At 43.1% G+C, this 23,055-nt stretch overlaps 1 protein-coding gene across 1 annotated transcript in view; it reads right to left on the bottom strand.

The window, feature by feature from the left end:
• The window catches only part of LOC138761191 (rasGAP-activating-like protein 1), a 325,463-nt gene that overhangs the window by 152,088 nt on the left and 150,320 nt on the right, over positions 1–23,055 (bottom strand). Inside the window, exon 10 of the mRNA XM_069932922.1 lies at positions 2–88. Within this exon, the coding sequence (XP_069789023.1) occupies positions 2–88 (87 nt within the window). The remainder of the gene's footprint in view (position 1; positions 89–23,055) is intronic.

The following is a 23,055-nucleotide window of genomic DNA, read 5'->3' as shown; positions in this document are numbered from 1 at the left end:
CCCAGTTCATGGATGCAAGGCTTCCATCATAAGGTTGTGAAGATTCAGGCAGAGTGGCTCCTTTGGTCGGTCTGGCAATAGCAGCACTCTGAAAGAAAGGAGAATGCCATGTTGCACGTCACATTTCTTTTATAAATGGAGCACTACTTTGATAATGGATTTTAAAATATAAATTAGACATTTTAATTGAAGTAAGTAGAAAAATGATACATTCAGTTATCCTTAATGACCATGCAATAACATTTGGCTTTAAAAATTGTATGTGATTTTATATACAAATTAAAACCAATTAATATTATCTTGATAATATATCAGCAAAGTGACTGACCATAGCCAACAATACTCGAAGTTGTCAGCCTTAGCTTAGAAAAGGGGTGGGCAATCTTTTAATTTTTAATTTAGACACACAGCACAGTTACAGGCCATTTTGGCCCACGAGTACATAATGGGGTGTAGGTTAATTGGGTGGAACGGACTCGTGGGCCGAAATGGCCTGTTGCCGTGTTGAATATCTATATTAAAAATTAAAAGGTTGGCCACCCCTGACTTAGATGGTGGCAAGATCACCTCTAGATGGATGCAGGTACCTCTCCAATGTCTTGACCACAAATCTGGGGCTACCAGCTTAGTGCAGAGCAAGTGCAGTTCATCGTTTGAATGTGCCATTAATTCAAGTCCTTGATACTCTCAAAAGTGGATTTAGAAAATTCTGTGATATGGCAATAAAAATTAGTGTCTTCTCCTGGACAATAGTTTCAATCAACATCTCCGAACAGACCATCTTCTTATTACTGTGGGAGCTTACTCTGTATGTATATGTTAATGAATTTCTCACACCAGAACAGTCACTACATTTTAAAAGTCCCTCATGTTATAGAGCAAGTTGAGGATTTCAAAAGGAGCTACATAAATGTGAAAATATGAGTATGTTAGGAAACAGAATCAGATTTGAGTGCAAAGTAAGTCCTTAAATGTATCTCTGATTGAGTTTCTTGTTGAGGAGTCTGATGGTGGAGGGGTAGCAGCTGTTCCTGAACCTGGTGGTGTGAATCTTGTGCCACCTCTACTTCTTTCCTGATGGCAGCAGCAAGTACAGAGCATGTCCTGGGTGTTGTGGATCCTTGATGATTGCTGCTGCTCTCTGACGGCAGTGTTCCATATAGATGGGGAGTTTGTCTGTGATGTACTGGATTGTGCCTACCGAAGGGCTTTCCACTCAGAAGTATTGGTGCCCCCATACCAGGCTGAGGAATTATCCCTCACCTACATTAAATTTCAGTGAGGTTCAGACTGCATTCATTTTCTGAAAGCACTTATCACTGGCAAGTCAAGCATTTATCACTCAGTACTAATTTGCCCTTCAGAAGGGGGTGGTGATTCCAGTCTCTGTCCTGCTCTTGCCGCCAGAGTTTTTACCTGGCTGCTCCAGTTAAATTTCTGATCGATGGTGATCAGTTCTTCTCCCCACCCCCTAGTGATAGTAATACAACTGAATATGAGGGATAAATGGTCACACTCTGTGTTGTTGGAGATTATCATTACGATGTACTCTTGATGCAGAAGTGTTTTTTCGCCACTTCCCTGCCTCTGTCTGAACATCATCCAGGTCCTGCTGTTTGCAAACATGGATGGCTTCATTTTCTGAGAGACCAGAAATTGAACTGAGCATTGTACTGAGCTCTTTTCATCTGTTGATGGGAGGCCCAAACATAAATCACAACCTGCAATGATATCCTATGGCAAACCAATAGAGTTTCAACAGCCAAAAGTATCTCCTTTTGTGCGAGCTCTGAGATGAAGCGTTTCCCCTTTGATGCCCAAGTGTTAATATTTTGTTTCATTTCATCTCAGCTTAGACCTCATTGAGAATACAGAGGCAGATAAACAGAAGAATGCCACTTTGATGCTTGAAATTATATTTCATTTAACTTTGTGCACTAAGACATCATTGCATTGAACGTTGATCTCAAACTTTTAAATTTAGACATACAGCATGGTCACAGACCCTTTCAGCCCATGAGCCTGTGATGCCCAATTACACCCGATTGACCTACAGCCCACGTATATTTTGAAAGGTGGAAGGAAGCCAGAGAACCCAGAGTAAACCCTCACAGACACAGGGAGAACGTGTAAACTCCTTACAGACAGCGCTGGATTCAAACCTGGGTTGCAGGGGCTGTAAACAGCATTGTGCTAACTGCTATGCTAACCATGTCACTCACTTCCTGAATTCAAATTCTGAACCTCACCACACACAAAAAAAATGGTAATTGAGCAACAGAATAAGCATGTTTATTTGTTTCACATCTTCCAGTAAGGAAAAAAATGAAAGAGGTAAAATTGGGTCACACCAGGTTGAAGAAAAGCACCCTCCTTTTTAAGGCCAAAGGTGTGGTGATATGTAATTACACCACTAGGTCACCAGGAATCATCCCGGTGACCTTGTATATAAAGCAGTCCAGAGCTGCAGTCCAGAGCTACAGTCTAGCCTTCCAGGTTCATCTTGCAGAGAGACAAGAACTCTTAGTGTACATATTAGTTTATTAAAGCTGTCTTATACTCGCACTGCTGTTGTGGTTATTGTCAGTACAATTTAATAAACTAATATATAGCTACTAGGATGGAAGCTGCTTCTGCTCCAACATGCATTCCCGACCACCTGGAGACTCTTCCTGAGGAATGGAATCCGGGGACGACTAGCATGCACGTGTTTCTGAGGACAGAGACGGCGAGGAACTGCTGTACTGGAATCGTGGTGGAATGCAGGGAAGACCACAGAAGTACGATAGGGCAAGAAACGGCCAAGAGTCTTGCCTGCCCGTGGGTTTGCCAGTACAGGCGCCGCCGACCCTAAACCCCGGTCCGATCAGAAAGGGGCCACTACAAGTGCAAGTGGAAGGATCTCCACAAGTCGTGCTCCTGATCGCCACTTATGTGCAGAATTCCCAACCACTCCAGAGCCAGGGAAAGCAGACACCACTACTGTCACTCTTCCAGCAGCAGTTTCCCCAGTACCACGGAGACCTGACGCTACCGCTGGGATCCCCCCTAAGCCCACTGCAAATGTCCCAAAGCCAGAGACTCAGCCAACAGCCCCAAGCACCTAGGTTATTCCTCCAGCAGACACAAGCCCCAACAGAAGCTCTACCAGCAGCTCCCAATACCCCAGGGTTCACCCTTGCTACACCTAAGGGACCAGAGACTGCGGCTTAGCCATGTGCTGCGACCAGACAGGCTGGAGCTCGACCCCAGAAATCCTGGAGCCGCCATACACTTTGGATGCTGGCAGAGATGCTTTCTGAATTACATGGAGGGTGCTGAGGCATTGGATAAAGAGCTATTAATACAGCTGTTAGCCCAGCTGGGAGATCACCCTTACTCCCTTATACAGGATGCCAGGTCCTACCAAGAGGCAATGAGCATTTTACAGAGGCATTACAGTGAGGTACTCGAGCTGGCAGAATCCGCAAGCATCGAATCCACGCTGCTGAAGACCCAACTGCGCTGGGTGGGTCACGTCTCCAGAATGGAGGACCATCGCCTTCCCAAGATCGTGTTATATGGCGAGCTCTCCACTGGCCACCGAGACAGAGATGCACCAAAGAAGAGGTACAAGGACTGCTTAAAGAAATCTCTTGGTGCCTGCCACATTGACCACTGCCAGTGGGCTGATATCGCCTCCAACGTGCATCTTGGCGCCTCACAGTTCGGCGGGCAGCAACCTCCTTTGAAGAAGACCGCAGAGCCCACTTCACTGACAAAAGACAATGGAGGAAAAACCCAACACCCAACCCCAACCAACCAATTTTCCCTTGCAACCGCTGCAACCGTGCCTGCCTGTCCCGCATCGGACTTGTCAGTCACCAACGAGCCTGCAGCAGACATGGACATACCCCTTGTTGGAACCAAGGGGTTAAGTAATCATAGAAAATATGCCTATGTACTATTCATTATGTATTAATTAATCCAGTACTATGTAACAATTTACTTTTTACTGCAATTATACTGTTTAAGGGAAATAGGAATTCAATTAAGTAACAGCCACAGTATGTAGCAAAGTTGGCTGATTATAGTACGTGTAGAATTTGCTGCCTCCAAATACAAAAGAGAGAAAATGTATAAACCAATTTAGTAGGAATGCTAAGTCATGAGGAGGTTTTGAGTAAAACAGAAGACTATGGCCAGATGAGAACAAAGAAATAATTAGAAATATCTGGGGTATGAATTGATTTCTGATCAAGACAACAGGATGTTCTGGCCTTGAGGATTAAGATGGGAGGTCTACACCCTAGATAACTGCAGAGCAGGAAATTGCTTGAGATAAATCTTATGCAAGGAATCTAGCAAAGAAAGCCAACTTTTGTTCAGTGTAATAATGTTGATCTATATAAACAGAAGAGACTGGACAGTAGGAGTCACTCTTGGGGAATAGCTCACTGAGCAGGTGACCTATGAACTAACGACTGAACCAGAGCTCTGTTGAGCTTTATTCTTGTGCTGTGTAATAAACTGATTGTTAAACCGAATACCTTCTCCTATCACTTCATTCAACGAGCATGCTGGACTCAGATGACACATAGACTAAATTGAGGATAGGGTAAAGCCAGAGTCCGACACCCTCCATAAATCTTCGTCCGCAAAGCCAAGCCAAAGAAAGAAGAAAGAACAGTAAGGAGCATAGTGAACTCCACTTCTGGTACAGACTCATGACCAGGTCACAACAAGTAGGGGAGTCTGCCAGAGACTTTATACTCTCTCTGAAAGACCTGGCGAGAGGCTGCCACTTTAAAGCAGTATCAGCCCAGGAGTATGCGGAGGACCTTATTAGGGACAGAATTGTTGCGGGCATACGGTCCACTGAGACGAGACATCGATTGCTGGAGAAAGGAATGGTGGGGCTAGATGAGGCAGAGACTATCGCAGAAGCTTCAGAAAGCACCAGGAAAGAATTGGAGGAGTACTCACAGGACCCTGGGGCTGGGACAAGCGTCACACTGCCGGACTCTCTAGCCCCACGAAAAGAAATGTTTGCTGCCTCACAGGAATTCACAGCAGCATCAGCACCTTGAGGGTCCCAAGTGCTTTTTCTGTGGACAAAGAAAGCACCCCAGAGCCCTCTGCCCTGCCAGAGAAAATGGTTGTTCCAACTGTGGAAAATGTGGGTATTATGCAAAAGTCTGCAGAAGACCCAAGGCCACAGCCAAGGCCCATTCTCATGCTAATGAGAGGCAGGAAAGCTCTTCTTTCTCTACAGACAAACAGAAGAAGAAGAATGCCATGTGCAGCCGACCATCTTGGACAAATGCTACACCGCAGAGGACACAGTCTTCAGGAGATGGATATGATGCCGAGTACTATCGGATGGAAGGACACATCAGACTTGCTTCCCTACGCATGAATCAGGTGAGTCCACAGAATTTATCTGACGCCACTGTGTGCATCAAAATTAATATGTGAGGGTAAATTGCTTAATAGATAGTGCAAGCACTGAAAGTTTTATTGACCAGGGCTTAGTCAACTGCCCTCCCCACATGCCCGAGTGAGCACTAGATCCTGTTAGCAGCCAGCAGCCTTGTGGCTGAGGTAAAACAGTTTTGCAGGGTTACTCTAGAAACCCAGGGCACAAAATACGAAGGGTTCAAATTACTAGTACTCCCTCACCTCTGTGCCCCGGTACTATTGGGATTAGATTTTCAGTGCCAGTTAGAAAACATTACAATCGTGCACAACGGGCCTCACCCCCCACTACGCCTTACGAAGAAACAACACTGCAGTCTGTCTGTCCTGAACATAGAACCCCCTTCACTGTTCACACACCTGACCCCAGAATGCACACCAATAGCCACAAAGAGCAGGAGGTACAACCCGAGGAACAGAGCCTTCATTAGGACAGAGGTCCGCAGGCTACAACAGGAGGGCATCATAGAGCAGAGCACCAGTCCCTGGAGAGCCCAGGTGGTTATAGTGACGTCAGGAGAAAAACTGCACTTGGAGGTGGATTACAGCCAGACAGTCAATAAATTTACACAACTAGATGCCTACCCCCTGCCACGCATAGCAGACATGGTCAACAACATTGCGCAGTATAAGGTGTTCTCCACCATAGACCTAAAGGCAGCATACCACCAACTGCCCATTGGAAACAGCAATCGCATTGACACGGCATTTGAGGCAGACGGCAGGCTGTGTCAATTTCTGCGACTCCACTTCAGTGTCACCAATGGAGTGTCCCTGTTTCAGAGAGAAATGGACTGAATAGTAAATGAGTTCCAACTGAAAGCGGAGTTCCCCTACTTAGACAACGTGACAATCTGTGGCCACACTCAGGAGGATCATGACACGAATTTAAAACGCTTCTTCCAGGCAGCTGAGGAAAGGAACTTAATGTCTTCTTTTCTTTGGCTTGGCTTCGCGGACGAAGATTTATGGAGGGGGTAAAATGTACAACAGGGACAAATGCGTCTTTAGTGCCAGGAAGTTGCCAATCCTGGGCTACATAGTGCAGAACGGGGAAATCAGCCCAGACCCAGCCCGCATACGCGCCCTCTCCTAGACCTCCCAGTGCCACACATGATGAAAGCACTAAAAAGGTGTTTGGGGCTGTTCGCTTACTGCACCCAATGGGTCCCAACTATGCCGATAGGGCCTGCCCACTTATAAAAACCTCCATTTTCCCACTGTGCCCAGCAGTCACCAGAGCATTCAGGGACATTAGGGACCATATCGCTAAAGCTACCATGCGGTCCATAGATGAGTTGATCCCATTTCAAGTAGAAACGGATGCATCCGATGTGACTCTGGCAGCCACCCTAAACCAAGACGGACGACCGGTGGCCTTTTTCTTGTGAACCCTACAGGGGTCAGAGGTAAGACACTCAGAAGCAGAGAAGGAGGCCCTAGCCATTGTGGAAGCAGTAAGGCACTGGCGACATTATCTGGCATGCAAACACTTCACCCTCGTCACAGACCAACGGTCTGTGGCTTTTATGTTCGATAACCAGAATGGGGAGAATTAAGAATGACAAAATCCTGCGCTGGTGGATAGAATTGTCTACATTTAACTACGACATTCTATACCGCTCCGGGAGACTCAAAGAGCCCCCGGACGCACTGTCCAGAGGCACTTGTGCCATCCTTAACCACACATTCCAGTTGCAGAACTTGCACAATGAGCTGGGCCACCCGGGGGTCGCTACACTGTTTCACTTCATTAAAACCCAAAACCTCCCATTTTCCGTACCGGAAGTGAGGTCAGTGAACAAGAACTGCCCCATCTGTGCGGAATGCAAACCACAATTTTACCGGCCAGACAAAGCCACCCGATAAAAGCTACCAAACCTTTTGAGCACCTCATCCTCGATTTTAAAGGCCCACTCCTGTCCAATAATAGAAATGTCCATTTCCTAAACGTAATAGATGAATATTCCTATTTCCCCTTCGCAATCCCGTGTTCTGATGTATCAACAGCCACTGTTATAAAATGCCTCCAACCCATCTTCAGCTTATTTGGGTACCCGAACTACATACACACAGACAGGGGCTGCTGCATTCATGAGCGCAGAAGTACAGCAGTACCTGCACGAGAGAGGGATTGCTACCAGCCGTACTACAAGTTACAATCCCTGGGGGAATGGACAAGTCGAAAGGGAAAATGGCACTATCTGGAAAACGGTCCTCTTAACTTTAAAAGCAAAAGACCTGCCTGATACTAGATGGCAAGAATTGTTGCCAGAAGCCCTACACTCTATCCGTTCTTTGTTGTGTACTGCCACTAACATGACCCCACATGACTGTATCTTTTCTTTCTCAAGGAAAGCCACGACGGGCCCAGTGCTGCCTAAATGGATGATGACACCAGGACCTGTTCTCCTCCGGAAGTACTGCAGACCCCACAAAGTGGACCCGCTGGTGGATCAAGTGGAATTGAGGCACGCGAACCCTCAGTACGGTTTCGTCACATTCCCGGATGGAAGAGAAGACTCGGTGGCCACCAGGAATCTCGCGCCGGCCGGATGTGTGAACAATGCGGAGGAAACACAGATGTCTACGGATCAACAAGGAGCGCAGCAGCAGTCACTAGAACAGTCGTCCATCGAGTCACCCCAGAGGACTATACCACCCACCCCGGAAATCAGGACCCTGGGTACGCCCGCCCCACAAAATATCACCACCCTAGACTTGATGTCAGGACCTAATCACATACAAGAGGATCCCCAGCCCACACGACCAACCAGTACTGCCCACTCCCATACCTACACCAAGAAAGGCCGAAAGGCAGACCGCACTCCCCACCCCTATACCACTACTGAGGAGATCTAGAAGGCAACGGAAGCCATGAAAAATTCTGAACATTAACTTACAAACAAGGGAAGGAGGATGAGGCGGGTTGGGGGGAAAAACAATTTTTTAAGGGGGGAGTGAATATGGTGATATGTAATTACACCACTAGGTCACCAGGGGTCATCCCGGTGACCTTGTATATAAAGCAGTCCAGGGCTACAGTCTAGCCTTCCAGGTTTGTCTTGCAGAGAGACAAGACCTCTTTGTGTACAGATTAGTTTATTAAAGCTGTCTTATGCTCGCACTGCTGTTGTGGTTATTGTCAGTACAAAAAGGACCACCAAGGCTCCCATTAGCGATTAATTTCTCCAAAAAGCACACGTTGCTAGTTTGAGCCCAGTTTTCAATGCGTTTAGAGATTTGTCTCCAGAGCATTTTGGAAATTACAATTTGGTAAACCAATGGGTTCTTTGAATGACATCCTGCTGCTCACTATTTTGTGACTGTTCGCACATACACCATAAAATAAGTGGCATCATCAGGTGCATGTCTGACGCTGGCAAATTACCAGTGCAGCAGCATGGAACTCAACCAGAAATAGCTGGTCCACTTTTGCACAGAAACAATGCTCACATACTCTACTTTAGTTGCAGATTACACAGTGATGAAAAATACATGCAGCACAATCCAATAGTTTCCACAATTTGTCAAACTTTAACCTTCGCATTGTCATATCATCACCCTTCACTACCTATGCTACCTCGTGCAGATCCATAACTCAGAGAATATGGTGCTCCTTTGCCTGAAGCAATCCATTTCACTGGCATTGATTTGAAAGCTTTAAATTCCTACAATGTCTGTGTTTCCATGTGAAGCACATTGTGACAATGACACACAGTTATTGTTGTGTCAACCTTCTATTGAGAGCACCCTAGCTGGCAGGGTGCTACAGTTGCTGCAGAGAAATGGATCATAGATCAATCCACGGGACGGTAAGAGTGGCAGAGAGGAGTCTCCCTCGCTCCCATTGATGCAATCTACTGGGATCATTGTCTGAAGAAGGCACATAAAATCGCTGAGGACCCCTTCCGCCCCGCATACAGCACCTTTCAACTGCTCCCACCGGGGAAGAGATACAGGAGTATCAGAGCCAGTACCACCAGGCTGAGGAGCAGCTTCTTCCCACAGGCAGTGAGAATGCTGAACGACCAAAGGAACTGCTCACACGAACCATCAGAGATTTTCATATTCACAAGACGATACTTAATTATTTATTTGTATAATGATTACTTGTCCTGCAGATGTATTGTTTGCCTGCATTTGTGTTTTGTTTGGTTGTGTCTGCATGTTTTGCACTGAGGACTGGAGAACACTGTTTTGTCATGCTGTATGATGCCCTATCAATAACTCAAAAGACTCGAGTTATGGAACTATAGGTTTTTATTTACAATAAACTTGAAGGTCATCCTAAATGTGAATATTCATGAGGAAATACATGTTGTGGTTGGTGGAAGGGAAGGGGCCCTTGAAATCCATACCTAGGCATTCAAACAACCATGTGGCTTTCACCAAGTATGCCCAATCTGGTTGATAGAAGTGCAGTTTGCATTTTGTGCAGACCTGGCAGTCCCTGCTCATGTCTCTGACCTCCCCAATAGAGTACAATTTGATAAAGTGGAAAAATCTCATGACACCAGAGTGGCAGAGGTCATTGTGGAGGGTCCAGAGGTAGTCTATCTGGGTATTGGCACATGTCCCCTGGGACAGGGCATCTGGGGGCTCATTGAGCTTTGCTGGCTGATAGAGAATATGTAGTTATAGGTAGAGAGTGATACAACCACTACTATAGCGGTACTCCTACAGGCCTAATGCAGGGGGCAACCACTGTACCTGCAGGTAGGTGACCTGGGAGGCTGGCCCCATCATGCTGGCTGTCAATCACCAGCCCCTTCCTAAACCAGTCGGGCACATGGAACCAGAAGTTACACAACCTGGTGTTGTACTTTAAGCTGATTAAAGCCTATAGTACAGTCTTCTCGAGTTTTGTGTTTGTTTGCTGCACCACAGCGCATCACAATTTAATCAGCTTAAAATTTGAGGACCATGGAGAGATTCCTCACCCTGAGAGGCTGGACATAGACCCTCAGCACCCAGACACTCCAGCATACTTTGAGATCTGGAAGCACGCGGTCGAGACGATCATCCACACTCAAGCGGAGGTCATCAATACCAACAAGAAAAAGCTAATGCCCCTACGCAACAAGCTGAGCCCCCTTGGTTTCCAGGCCATCACAGACTGCACAGACTTTGAACCTGAAATGGCCACCCTGGAAGGTATGTACTGGCCCCCAATAAATATACTCTCTGCCCAGTACCTGCTCAGCATCAGAGTACAGCAGCCAGGTGAGACGGCTGATGCTTACCTTGGGGCTCTGCGAGAGCTAGCGCACCCGTGCACCATTGAAGCTGGTGTGACTGCTGGGGAAGTGGCAACTTGACAGAGAGTGTTGGAGGAGAACAATGTGGCTCATGAGAACCATGAGAACAATCCTCATCAGGATCATGGAAGTGGTCGGCTCCCTCGAAGCTGTAGCCCACCATGTGGAGACCTTCGATGCTTGCCTCCCCCACTCACTGGCCTGGCTGACACTGATAACACCAGCAGTTGTTGAAGGGTCCCACAAGGAAGAGACAATCATCGCCACCAATGCCAGCCGCCATTGTAAGTACTGTGGGTCCCAGTATGGGTCAGACAGGCACTCCTGCAAGAACTGCCCCTTGAGGAACTGGCACTGCTCCCTATGTGGGAAGAAAGGCTACCTCACTAAAGTGTGCCTTTCCGAACCCATCAGGAGTGTTGTGGCCCTCTGTGACCAGCCAAGAATGCCTCCTGTCCCTCTGGGCCTCTCCACATGCGAGTGCTGAGCAATGCTATTACCCTGCCCGTCACTTCCGCCAGCACCAACGTCACTTATGGCATGGCCGTCAAACCATACTACCATCTTGTGCTCTCTGGCCAATACAGAATATAGTAGTTAAAGGTAGAGAGTTCAATCCTCCACCTCAAAATATTATCGTTCTTTATCTTACCCTGCTGTTTATTGTTAAACATGAATGCCACCACCCATTGGTCCATGAGCAGGATAAAGCGTCTGCCAGCCAGGTAGTGCCTCACCACCACAACTATTGCCTGAGCCTCCTTCTCGATGAGCAGTGTTGGATTTCAGGGCACTGGAGGGTACAGGAAAAGGGGGCCATGGGTCAATCTGCCTGGTTCAGGATGGTGGCCAGGACAAAGTCAGATGCATCACTCTCGACCTGAAATGGGGCACATTAGAGTGTTGACTCATAGTGTTGGGGTATAAAAGTGGTGCCCAAGCGACAGCGTGGTTATCCCTGGAAGTTGGCCGGATCCAAGATTGCGGCCCCAGTGTCATGGTGTGTTCGTCCCTGGAAGCTGATGGCGGACAAGATGGTGGCTCCCATGCTGTGCACACAGCGGTGCTGGAACTGGAAGGCAGCTGCGATCAACATACCTTTGGGCAGTGACCCTTCTCCCTGCCCTTTGAGCACATAGCATCTTCACTGGGCAGAGTTTTTGGTGATTCTTTGGTTGGCCGCAAAAGTAGCACTTTGGGTGTTCTTGTGGTAGGTTTGCTCATCGAACTCGGTAGCTGGCTGATGGCCTGAGGACCCGAGTCCCAAGATGGCAGCCCGTGTGCAGACCTTGCGCCATTTGCCGAGTATGTTTCTGTGTTATGGTGGCCGATCTCCAACAATTGCACGAGGTCAATTGCCCCTCTTAAGTTTAACTTACTCTGCTCAAGTAGTCTCTGGCACACATCGTCTGACTGGAAGCCTACGATCATGTCATCTGTGCTTTGGGTGGCTGACACCAACAAAGTTGCATGCTCATGCAAGTTCATGCAGGGCCTGGAGGAACTCATTGCTCAATTCACCCAGTCAATGTCTGCGGGTCACCAGCATGTGCCTGACCTATGTCTCATTGATTTTCTCCTTGTACTGGTCCTTGAGTATGTTCATTGCCACCGTGTACGTTAAGGCGCCCCTGATCATCGGGAAGACTTGATATCTGACCCGGGAGAAGGGTACGTGCAGCTTGTTTGTCGCCATGGCCACGACTCCGGTAAAAAGACCTCAAAGCAGTCTGGGGCTTCTGGTAACTATGGGTCAATCTCTAGCTTATCAGGCTTCAAGAATTATTCCATCATTGGGAAAAAAATTATCGTAAATAAAATTGATGCCCTATCAAAACTCAAAAGACTAGTTATGAAACTATAGGCTTTTATTTACAATAAACTTGAAGGTCATCCTATGCTGTGACCCAGGTTTTCTGGTGAGGGGTTGTGGTGTTGGAGCCTTTATACGGGGTCAAGAGGGAGGAGGAACGGGTGCAGTCACAGGACAGGGTGGAACCAGATTAATGAATGTACAGCAGTTCACCACACTGCACTTGAGCAATCAGATAATAAACTTGACTTGACATAATTGCAGGTGATCGTTTCAATCTGAAAGGTGTCTAGCTCTACTTTCTGATTCTTGTGAATAATTTGTTAAGGTAGCAACTTTCCATGTGTCGACAGATATGGCATTTCAATGCCTGTCAGCAGAAAATAACAAGGATAAAGGGTTCCGGGGGTTTCAAAGTGCTGAAGAAATGAGTAATGGCAATGACAGACAAACTCCAGGGATATAAACTATTGCAGCTCTCAGAAACCAAGCCCACGCAGGCTTTGGTTCTTGATAGTAAATATCTTGCTATTATATAGCAGCTGTCACGTACAGAGATCAAGTACCATTTGCAGTGTAATAAAGATGATTGCTTCGCTACTGGCTCAGGCGTCCATGTGCAGAAATGCAATTATTTACTAATTCGTTTTTTTCTGCTCCATGAGAATAGTTTGTATTCAGACATCTTGTGATACTTCCCACTAACTAGTAATTGAAAAACTGAGAATTTTTAAGTCAGATATTACTATTTTCAATAGCAATTCACAGTTCAATTATTACTTAATAATCAGGATGTATCATCGAAGAGTGGCTGATAAGCCAAAACGAACAGGCCACCAAATATCCAGCATCATAATAGCTTTCATATTTATCGCTGGAGGGAAAATACATGTAAACAAATGCAGCCAGACTGGATACAACTTCAAATCTCCTGACTGCTCTGATCTCAACCCCACTGAATATTGGATTAAGATGTGTTTCAGTACACGTTAAACTCTGTGCCAGAGGCTTGTAACGGTGAAAAAATGGAGAAGTCATTCGTTGGGAACTCAGTTCTTCAGAGATGTCAAGTAAAACAAGAAAAACACAAGCAAAACAAGGTTTCTGGATTTACAGTCGAGGTTTTTGATGACATTAGAGCCACTTGTTTCAAATGTGATATAAAGCTAATTTGTGTGTGTGCCAAAATAAGAAACACCCCCAAATTATCAGTACAGCATTTCCACTGCGGCTCATTGGGAACAGACTGCAGATCATTTTTTATTGAATGATTTTAAACGATGGTCTGGATACAATTTTCTTGAAATTCTCCCCCAACAAACACTGCCTACTGCTGTACAGAACATCAGATAAACAGAATGTGTGATTCCATATTTAAGATTGGAAATTGTGCCCGAATTGGTGAGTGGCGTAAAATGCATCTTTCCTTATACAAGTGGGAGTATGATAATGATATTTAATCAACAGAAATATTTTCCACCATATGTGTCGCACGATGCTCTGATCACAGGAGTGAGGGTATAAACTATTAAAAAATATATAGAATGAATATGATACAAATAGACACCCACGAGCACTTTACATTAAGGATTGAATGCATGTTAATCAAAAGATTTATAACAAATATGTATATTAAACTGCAAGAAAAGGAGAATGAGGAAACAAATGGTAAAACTAAACAAAAATGGGAACAAGATTTAAATATAAAGATAAAAAAGGAAACATGGGAGAAATTATGTTCTGGAACGATGAGAAATACAATAAATATGAGGCTACGTATGATACAATATAATTGGTTACACAGACTATACATTACACCGCAAAAGTTAAATAAATGGGACCCAACAGTATCTGATAGATGTTTTCGATGTAAAAAAGAAATGGGAACAACAATTCATGCAATCTGGACATGTGAGAGAGTAGAAAAATGTTGGGATGATCTCAATCAGATATTAAATAAAATAACAGAAAACAATATACCAAAGAATCCAGAGATCTTTCTCCTAAGTAACATAAAAAACAAAGAATTTGGAATTGATTTGGAGGATGCACAAAAAAGATTTGTTAAGATAGCCCTAGCCGTAGCAAAAAAATGTATTATGTCAACCTGGAAATTGGAAGATAACTTGAAAATACAACAATGGTATATAGAAATGAATAAATGTATTCCATTAGAAAAAATAACATATAGTTTAAGAAATAATATTGAAATATTCGAACAAGTATGGGAGCCTTACATTAAATACAATAGCGAAAACCTACCGGGGACAAACATTACCTAAGTTGATGGAAGGAAAAGGAAAGAAAAGAATGGACTCTGTAGAATTTCTGGTGTATTTTTGTTGAATGACAACATTGTCTGACTGAATTAATGCAACCTAGATTGTATACCTAAAATGGATGAGAGGGGGGGGGGTGGGGGGGTGGCTTGGGAGGAGGGAGGGGGGGGAGAAAAAGTCACTGTAAATGTGTGAAAAAGAAAAAGTGCATATCATGGCTATTGTGATTTATGGTGTGAAAAATAAAAAATTTAAAAAAAAGGATTGAATGCAATGACACATTCTGCACTATGAATTGAAAAGCTCATACACTGCAGATAAAATCTATTTCTAGAAACAGAGCCTGCATCTATACCGAAATATGAGTTCAATAGCACCCTATAGAGAATGTCAAAATAAGATTGACTGGAATTTTACCAGGGAGGAGAGGGTTTAAAATATCTCGGATCATCTATCAGAACAGAAATGATTAAAGACAGATTTGAGAGAAACATTAAAAAATATTAAGGCTTTTGACACAGTGGGAAATGCAAGGATTTCTATCGATAGGAACAAAAAGATACATATCCAAAATAATTGATAGAAAAGTGAGGGAGAGATGGGAAAAATGTATTTGATCATCAAGTTATTATAATTTGGAATACAGGGGTTGGCAAGATTGTGGAAACAAAAGCCACATTCCCTATCAAAGGATCAGTGGAACGTTACATAGCAGGATAAACCCGAGAACAGGGATAGGCACCTTGCACTGAATGATCTTCTGTTCTGTGGGATTCCTTGTTGGGAGGAGTCCAAAATCCTGACAGATGGCTAGAATTGAGAAAGGACTGTTGAGAAGCTTATATCTCAGACCATTATGCTATACCAACACTGGTGGAAAAAAATTACACTAACTAGAAACTCATCCTCTCATCAACTGAAATAATATTTATTATGAAGTAAAATAAGTAAATTAGAGCATAGATTCTTCCTGTTTTCTCTACAAGTTAAAATTGCATGTAGCCTATTTTTTTTATTAAGTTTTTCAGATTAGGGTGTCACTCAAAAGTCAGGTATTTATTTCCCCTTTCTCAGAACTCCGATGCACTTGATGCCATTGTCTTCTTAACGGAAGAGATCACGGATTTGGGATGTGCTGTCGTGTAATCTAGATTAGTAAATATAGTACATTTTGTTTATGGTACACAAATGCTATAACCGCCAACATTAGAGGCAATTAATGTTTAGGGTGGTGGACAAGGTGCAAATAAAATGGGCTTATTTTTCCTGAGTTGTAACTGCATTCCATCAATTGGAGATTATTTAATCATACTCCGGACTTCTGTTTTGTCCTTGCTGGAAAGACTTTAGGGTGCCGGGAGGTGAGTCAGTTACCAAACCTCTGACTTGGTATTTATATGGCTTGTTCAGATAATTTCCTGGCAAATGGTGATCCCCAGAATGTTAAAAATGTGGGACTTGGCAATGAATATCAAGGGAAAATAATCACCAGTAGATTAGGTTATTGGAAATGATCACTGTCTGGCAAACTTGCCACATGACTGTTGTTTGCCACTTGTCAGTTTATGCCTGAATATGGCCTAATTCTTAGTACATGAACCATTATTAGCATTAGATCAGTAGCTCTCAACCTTTTTCTTTCCACTCACATACCACATCAAGCAATCCCTTACTAATCAAAGAACACTTATGGCATAGGGAATACTTAAAGTATGTAAAATACTTTAAGTGGTATGTGTGTGGAAAGAAAAAAGTTGAGAACCATTGCTTTGGATTGAAGATAATTACAATGTTTTTAAAAATTTAGAAAAGTACCTACATAAGGAAGGCTTAGAGGGATATAGTCAACTTTGTCAGTTTGGATGAGTTGGGCTGTTTCCTTGCAGAACAACTTGAGGACTACCAATTTATTTGTTTATGAGTTAGAGATAATTTGATAGTTGTACAGTGAATGATCAGTGAACATCCCCACTTCTGATCATGAGGTCGAAGGTGTTGGTGAAGTAGCTAAAGATGGTTGAATCGAGAAAAATGACCTGAAGAATTCCTGCAGTGATGTTCTGGGACGGGAATGATTTTCACTTATCCAATTTAAGATTCTAACCATTGGAGTATTTTATGTTTGATGGTCACAGATTTTATATTTACCAGGGCTTCTTGGTGCCGCAGTCAGATCAAGGGCAATCACCCTTGAAAACAAAAATCACAGAAACTAGTACTGTTTTATAACATATTATATTTTGTTGGTATTTCATGTTAGATACAAGGTTCCAATGAGAAAACAAGTGTGGCCTCCATTCCCATTAAATATCAATATCACACAATGTATGCAGTATGGGTAAAGCAATCAGTTAGTACTCCACCAAATTAATGGGGTATTTTAAAATTTAGACATACAGGCCCTTTCGGCCCACAAGCCTATGCACTCCAATTACACCCAATTAACCTCCAAACCTGGTGCGTTTTCAACAGTGGGAGGAAATCGGAGCACCCAGAGGAAACCAAAGCAGACATGTGGAGGATGCATAAACTCCTTGCAGAAAGTGCTGGATTTGAACCCTGTTGTTGTAGCGTGGTGTTGCACTAACCATTATGCTAATTGTGCCGCCATTGCACCCATCAGTCCTGATCCAAAGTGACAGATGATCATTTTAAACCAAAGATGTGGAGCTCAAATTAAATGGAGAACTTCCTGATTATAACCATATAACAATTACAGCACGAAAACAGACCAATTTGGCCCTTCTAGTCTGCACTGATCCAAGTACCCTCCTCTAATCCCACTTACCAGCACTCTGGCCATATCCCTCCATCCCCCTCCCATCCATATACTTATCCAACTCTCTCTTAAATGACAAAATTGACCCTGCCTCCACCACCTTTCCCGGAAGCCCATTCCACACAGTAACCACTCTCTGAGTTCCCCCTCATGTTACTCCTAAACTTTTGCCCATCAACTCTCAACCCATGACCTATTGTATCCATCTCTCCTACTCTCAATGAGAAAAGCCTTTCCACATCAACTCTATCTATCCCTCTCATAGTCTTAAACACCTCTATCAAATCCCCTCTCAGCCTTCTACATTCCAAGGAATAAAGACTTAATTTGCTCAATCTCTCCTTGTATTCCAGATGCTGAAACCCAAGGTAACTCAGGGACACCCAGAGTAACTCAACAGATGAATAAAAATGAAAGAGATGGCCTTTTGCTGCTAAGTTGAAAGTAAAGGTAAAGGTCAAGGTTCCATTACTGTCACGTAATACTACATTTAGAATATAACATCTCTGAGACTCTTTAACTTTTGTCTGCCGTAAGGGAGACTGAGAATTAAGATCCTATGAGAGACAGCACTTCAACATAAAGGGGAGGTATTCCCAAATACTAGAGATATTTGGTAGTTTGAGTAACATGAAGATCTGTTTACAGGGAATTGGCTGTATGCCTTCACTGCTCCTGTTTATGCAACAGACCCTAGAAATTTCTCCTCCCCAAAAAAACACTGTACGTCCACATCCTCTAATATTTTTCATGTTTTCTTCTTTTCGATTTTATTTTCCACTTTGGGCTTTCCTTACATTGATTCTCTGCAGCTTGTGCCAAGATTAAAAGAAACAAACCGCCTGTTTACTTAAAACCAAATACCAACTGTCAAGACAGACCAAACCTAGCAATCAGAGTAATTTAGTGAATCATTAATCTCTCTGGCTCATATTCGTTTAATACATCAGAATAAATATTAACATTATCTCATTGTCAAGTAGTTGGTGGGACTTCCAAAAAAAAGACAGTTCTGCATTAAATTTTTCTAACATTTGTGGGTTAAATTCAATACAATAATTGCATGGATTTTAAAGTGTCACTAACCCCCTGTCTGCTTTCAATGCAGATAATAATCCAATTTCACAAGGCTTGGGTATAACTCAGTGCCAATCATACTACTGAATGACTGCAAATCTTGGCAAGGCAACATGTCATAAGTGGCTTTAATTACTTTAAAATGGCCTGTATGATCCACAGTCAGCTTGCACCTCTTAAAGGTACACCATAGGCCCAGGAGTTGGCAAGTTTCAGTGGATTCATCCTTACTGAAATACTACTGTTCCTCACTTAAGTTCAGGTGATATGGCCTCCAACTGATAGTCATTTGACCTAATCCCCTTCCCTGCTGCTGCTGAGCTTCCAGATGAGAGTTCCCCCCACCCCCCCCCCCCCCCATGTCTGAAACCACCCGGACTGCTTTCAAAAAGTTAAAGTAATGTAAAATTCCTAGCAGCTGGCACACATTCCCCATAAACTTCAGGAATTTTGAGGTGTTATAGAAAGCACCCAACACACAGCAATAGCAATATAAATCAGAATCAGTATTTATTATCATGAACTTCAATGTTTTCCAGCAGCGTCACAGTGCAAACATTCATATTATAACCATCTTACAACATTACTGTAAAAAATAAAAATAATATTGCACGAAAAGTAAGGCAGTGTCTGGTTCATTGATTATTCAGGAATCTGATGGTAGCAGGGAAGAAGCTGTCATTGTGCTGCTGAGAGTTTGTCTTTAGGGTCCTATATCCTTTCCCCAATGGTAGCAAAGTGAAGAGGACATGTCCTGGGTGGTGGGGATCTTTGGGGATGGAGTCTGCTTTTTTTAAAAAAACACATCCTCATGTAGACGTCCTCGATGGAGTGAAGTCTGATGCTTGTGATGTTGCAGGCCAAGTTAACAACCTTCTGGAGTTTATTCTTGGTGCCTCCATGCCAGGCAGTGATGCAATCAACCAGAATGCTCTCCACGGTACACCTGTAGAAGTTTGAGAGCCTTTGGTGACATACCAAATCTCCTCAGACACATCATGAAGTGAGCCTTCTTTGTGATTGCATCAAAATGATGGCACCAGGAGAGACCCTCGGAGATGTTTACACCAAGAATTTGAAGTTCTTAACCTTGTCCACTACTGAGCCCTTGATGAGGAATGGGTCACGTTCCCCTGATTTCCTCCTGAAGTCCACAATCACCTCCTTGGATTTGTTGACTTTGAGCGCAAGGTTGTTGTCAATACACCATTTAATGAATTGATCTATCTTCCTCTTATATGTTTTCTCATTGCCATTTGTGATTCTCCTGACAACTGTGATGTCATTGCCAAACTTGTAGATGGCATTGGAATTGTGCCTGGTCATACAGTAATGGGCGTATAATGAGTAGAACAATGGGCTAAGCATACATCCTTGGGGTGTCGCCTGTGTTGATGATCAAGAAGGAAGAGACTTTGAAAGACCACATTCAGTACGAATTGGAAACAATGAAAAAGTCAAGGATCCAGTTGCAGAGCTGGGTACAGAGTCCCAGAGTTTATAGCTTCAGCACAGGGGGAATAATGGTATTGAAGGGTGAGGTGTAGTTGATAAAGAGCAACCGTATGTATGAATTGCTGTTTTCAAGGTGATCCAGAGCTGAGGGGAGAGCCAGCAATATTGCATCTGGTTGGTGCAGATTTTCAGATCCCTGGCAGGTACCCCACCAAGGCCTGATGCCTTGTGAGGGTTCATCCTCTTGAATGATGATCTGACGTAGCCCTGAGAGACAGAAATCACAGGGTCCTCAGCCTTTTTCATCAATGAGAAACCTTCTTGAAAATCGGTTGTTTTTTGTCAAGGCACTGATTTGGGGATTGGGTAGCTTCCTTCCCACCTGTTCAGCTGTGATTAAGTGATGCTGTTCAAATAACAGTGCTGGTCTTAAATCCAGGTTGCATGTGGATTAACATCATGATCTACCTCTTCAGCATAGGCTAAATTTAGGCATGAACTGATGTGGCGTAACATTCGTGTAGCAAAGGTGTCAGATAATGATCATCTCCAATAACATAATCTAATTATCTACCCTTGATATTCAGTGTACCATCATTGCCAAGTCGCACATCATTAACATTCTGGGGAATCACCATTTGCCAGGAAGCTATGTGAACAAGCCATTACAATGATGACAAGACCAAGTCAGAGGGTGGGTATCCTGTGGGTGTAGTCTTTCCAGCAAGTAGTGTATGGGTCATTATTAGCTTTAGATGGAAGACAATTACAATGTTTTTTTTAAAGCTCCTGGATAGGAAAGGCTGAGAGGGATATAGGCAACTGCTGCTATGAAGGCTGATAAATCCCATCTACCAGTTTACTAGAACCGACTCACTATTTTATTTTAATATTGTATTAAAATTTTTTGTCCATACATGTAATCATAGCAAAATACACGTGACAATAACCAAATGTTAATGTCAGTTCTATTATACATGATGGTATAAAACCCCCAAATCCCTCCCCCTGCAAAAAAATCCCCAAGAAAGAAGTAATAAGAAAAAAAAAACAAGAAATATAAAGCAAAAGCAAAGAAACCTGATTGCCAAGAAAACACCACCCACCACACGCTTCTAACTATTTACATTTTTAAATCCTTCCAAGAAGGTTAATGAGATTCTCAAAGTTTCGGGAAAATATCTATAAATTAATTCCAACCATTTGTAAATACGGACACAAAATTTTCAAAAATACATCATATTTGCTTCCTAAATTATAAGTAGTCCAAATTTCAACTTAGTGCTATAGATTTTCTTCCTACTGCTAACTCAATCTTTACAAATTCTTTTTGATATATAGTTAATTTCAATTCTGGTCTTTTCCTAGAATATTACCTAATAAAAACAACATTGGATTTTGTGGAAATTTAATTCCTGTAACCCGTTCTAAAAAAGTTCCCACGTTTATCCAGAAGGGTCAAACTTTCAGACAGGACCAAGTAGAATGCAAAAAAAAAGTCCCCATCTCCTGACTACATCTATAATATTGATCTGATAAATTTTGACATTTAAGAAACATTTGGATAGGTTTGGATAGGAGAGGTTTGGATGGTTGGGGTGCAGGTCAGTGGAAAATTACAAACTGTTTCATTTAATTTGGAAAAAATATCTGTGACTATTTAGTTTATTCAGTACATTTTTGTTGAAATTATATTAACAAGTAATCATTCAACAAGCCCAATTAGATGAGCATTTGAAATTGTGAGTGTTACAACCTATACACCATTTAATTCTTACTGGAATCCCACAACCTATTAGACAGAGATGCTGCATTTGAGTTGCCTCCAGACAGTAGACATTTTAGAATTAGTACTATTTTTATTCCATTTTTCTACCTTTCTCTCTCCTATTTATCTGACATGCTGATTTGGTCTTCTTCTTAGGCTGTGCATTAGAAATGAGGGATGACTTGCCTCTGCAGAGTGGAGTACGGGTTCTTTTTATGCAAGTTGACCTTTGCCCACTACCACTTGACATAGGCTGGGCAAGATCTTATCCTAACGGAAAGAGGGTTCAAGATCAAACAGGCACACAGATTATCCCCAATGGCATTGTACAGAAAGTTCAAAATTATGTTAACATGGCGTTGGCCACACTTCAAACCATATGGGTTTTTTTTTGGAGCAGGCCATTTATTGTACTTGAAGTTGGAGCAGGTATGGTAATAATGAAATAGGTTGGTGTGCAATGAGCAGGTAAATGCTGATTGCTAAATGCTTAAAGCTTTTGCAGGCTCAGAAATAAAATAGGAACTTGTTTTTATTTAGTGTTTCATCATATTCTCAAAAACATTCCAGAGTACTGTGCAGCCAGATTATTACTTCTCAGTGAGAAGGTTTCACAAGGAGCAAAGCAATGAATATACACTTAATCTAGTGTGGATTGAGAAATGTGGGACAAGTACAATGGAAACTTCCTATTCTTTCTTCAACTAGTTTTAACAGAAGCTTTAGTAGAATGATGTTGAATCAGTTTAATGAGTTATTTGGAAGTCATGCCTTCAAGCATCTCAGCAGGCTTGGTTGTACATCTGTGTTGGACTACATCTCTGCATACATCCACTATGGCACTCAAGATGAAATCCCCTGCTTCTAACTTTAACTTGAGCTTCATATTAAAGATGAGATTTGTATGAGGTTGAGGGGTGGAAAAATCAGAGGGAAGCTGAGGATTCAGAAGAACTGTAGCCAAACAGAAACTGCTAGAGGAACTCATCGAGTTGAGCAGCATCAGTGGGAGGAAAAGAATGATCAACATTTTGGGCCAAAAGCCTTAATCAAAACTGAACATCAAATACAGAGCTTGGATAGGGTTCCTTGCCTTCACTTTTCACCCCACCAGCCTCCACATTCAGCACATCAACCAACCATTTTCTTTCTCCCACTGATGCTAC

Source organism: Narcine bancroftii, chromosome 4, assembly GCF_036971445.1.
Source record: "Narcine bancroftii isolate sNarBan1 chromosome 4, sNarBan1.hap1, whole genome shotgun sequence".
NCBI classification, from domain to species: domain Eukaryota; kingdom Metazoa; phylum Chordata; class Chondrichthyes; order Torpediniformes; family Narcinidae; genus Narcine; species Narcine bancroftii.
The sequence above is the reverse complement of the archived record's forward strand: the minus strand, read 5'-3'. Positions and strand labels throughout refer to the sequence as shown.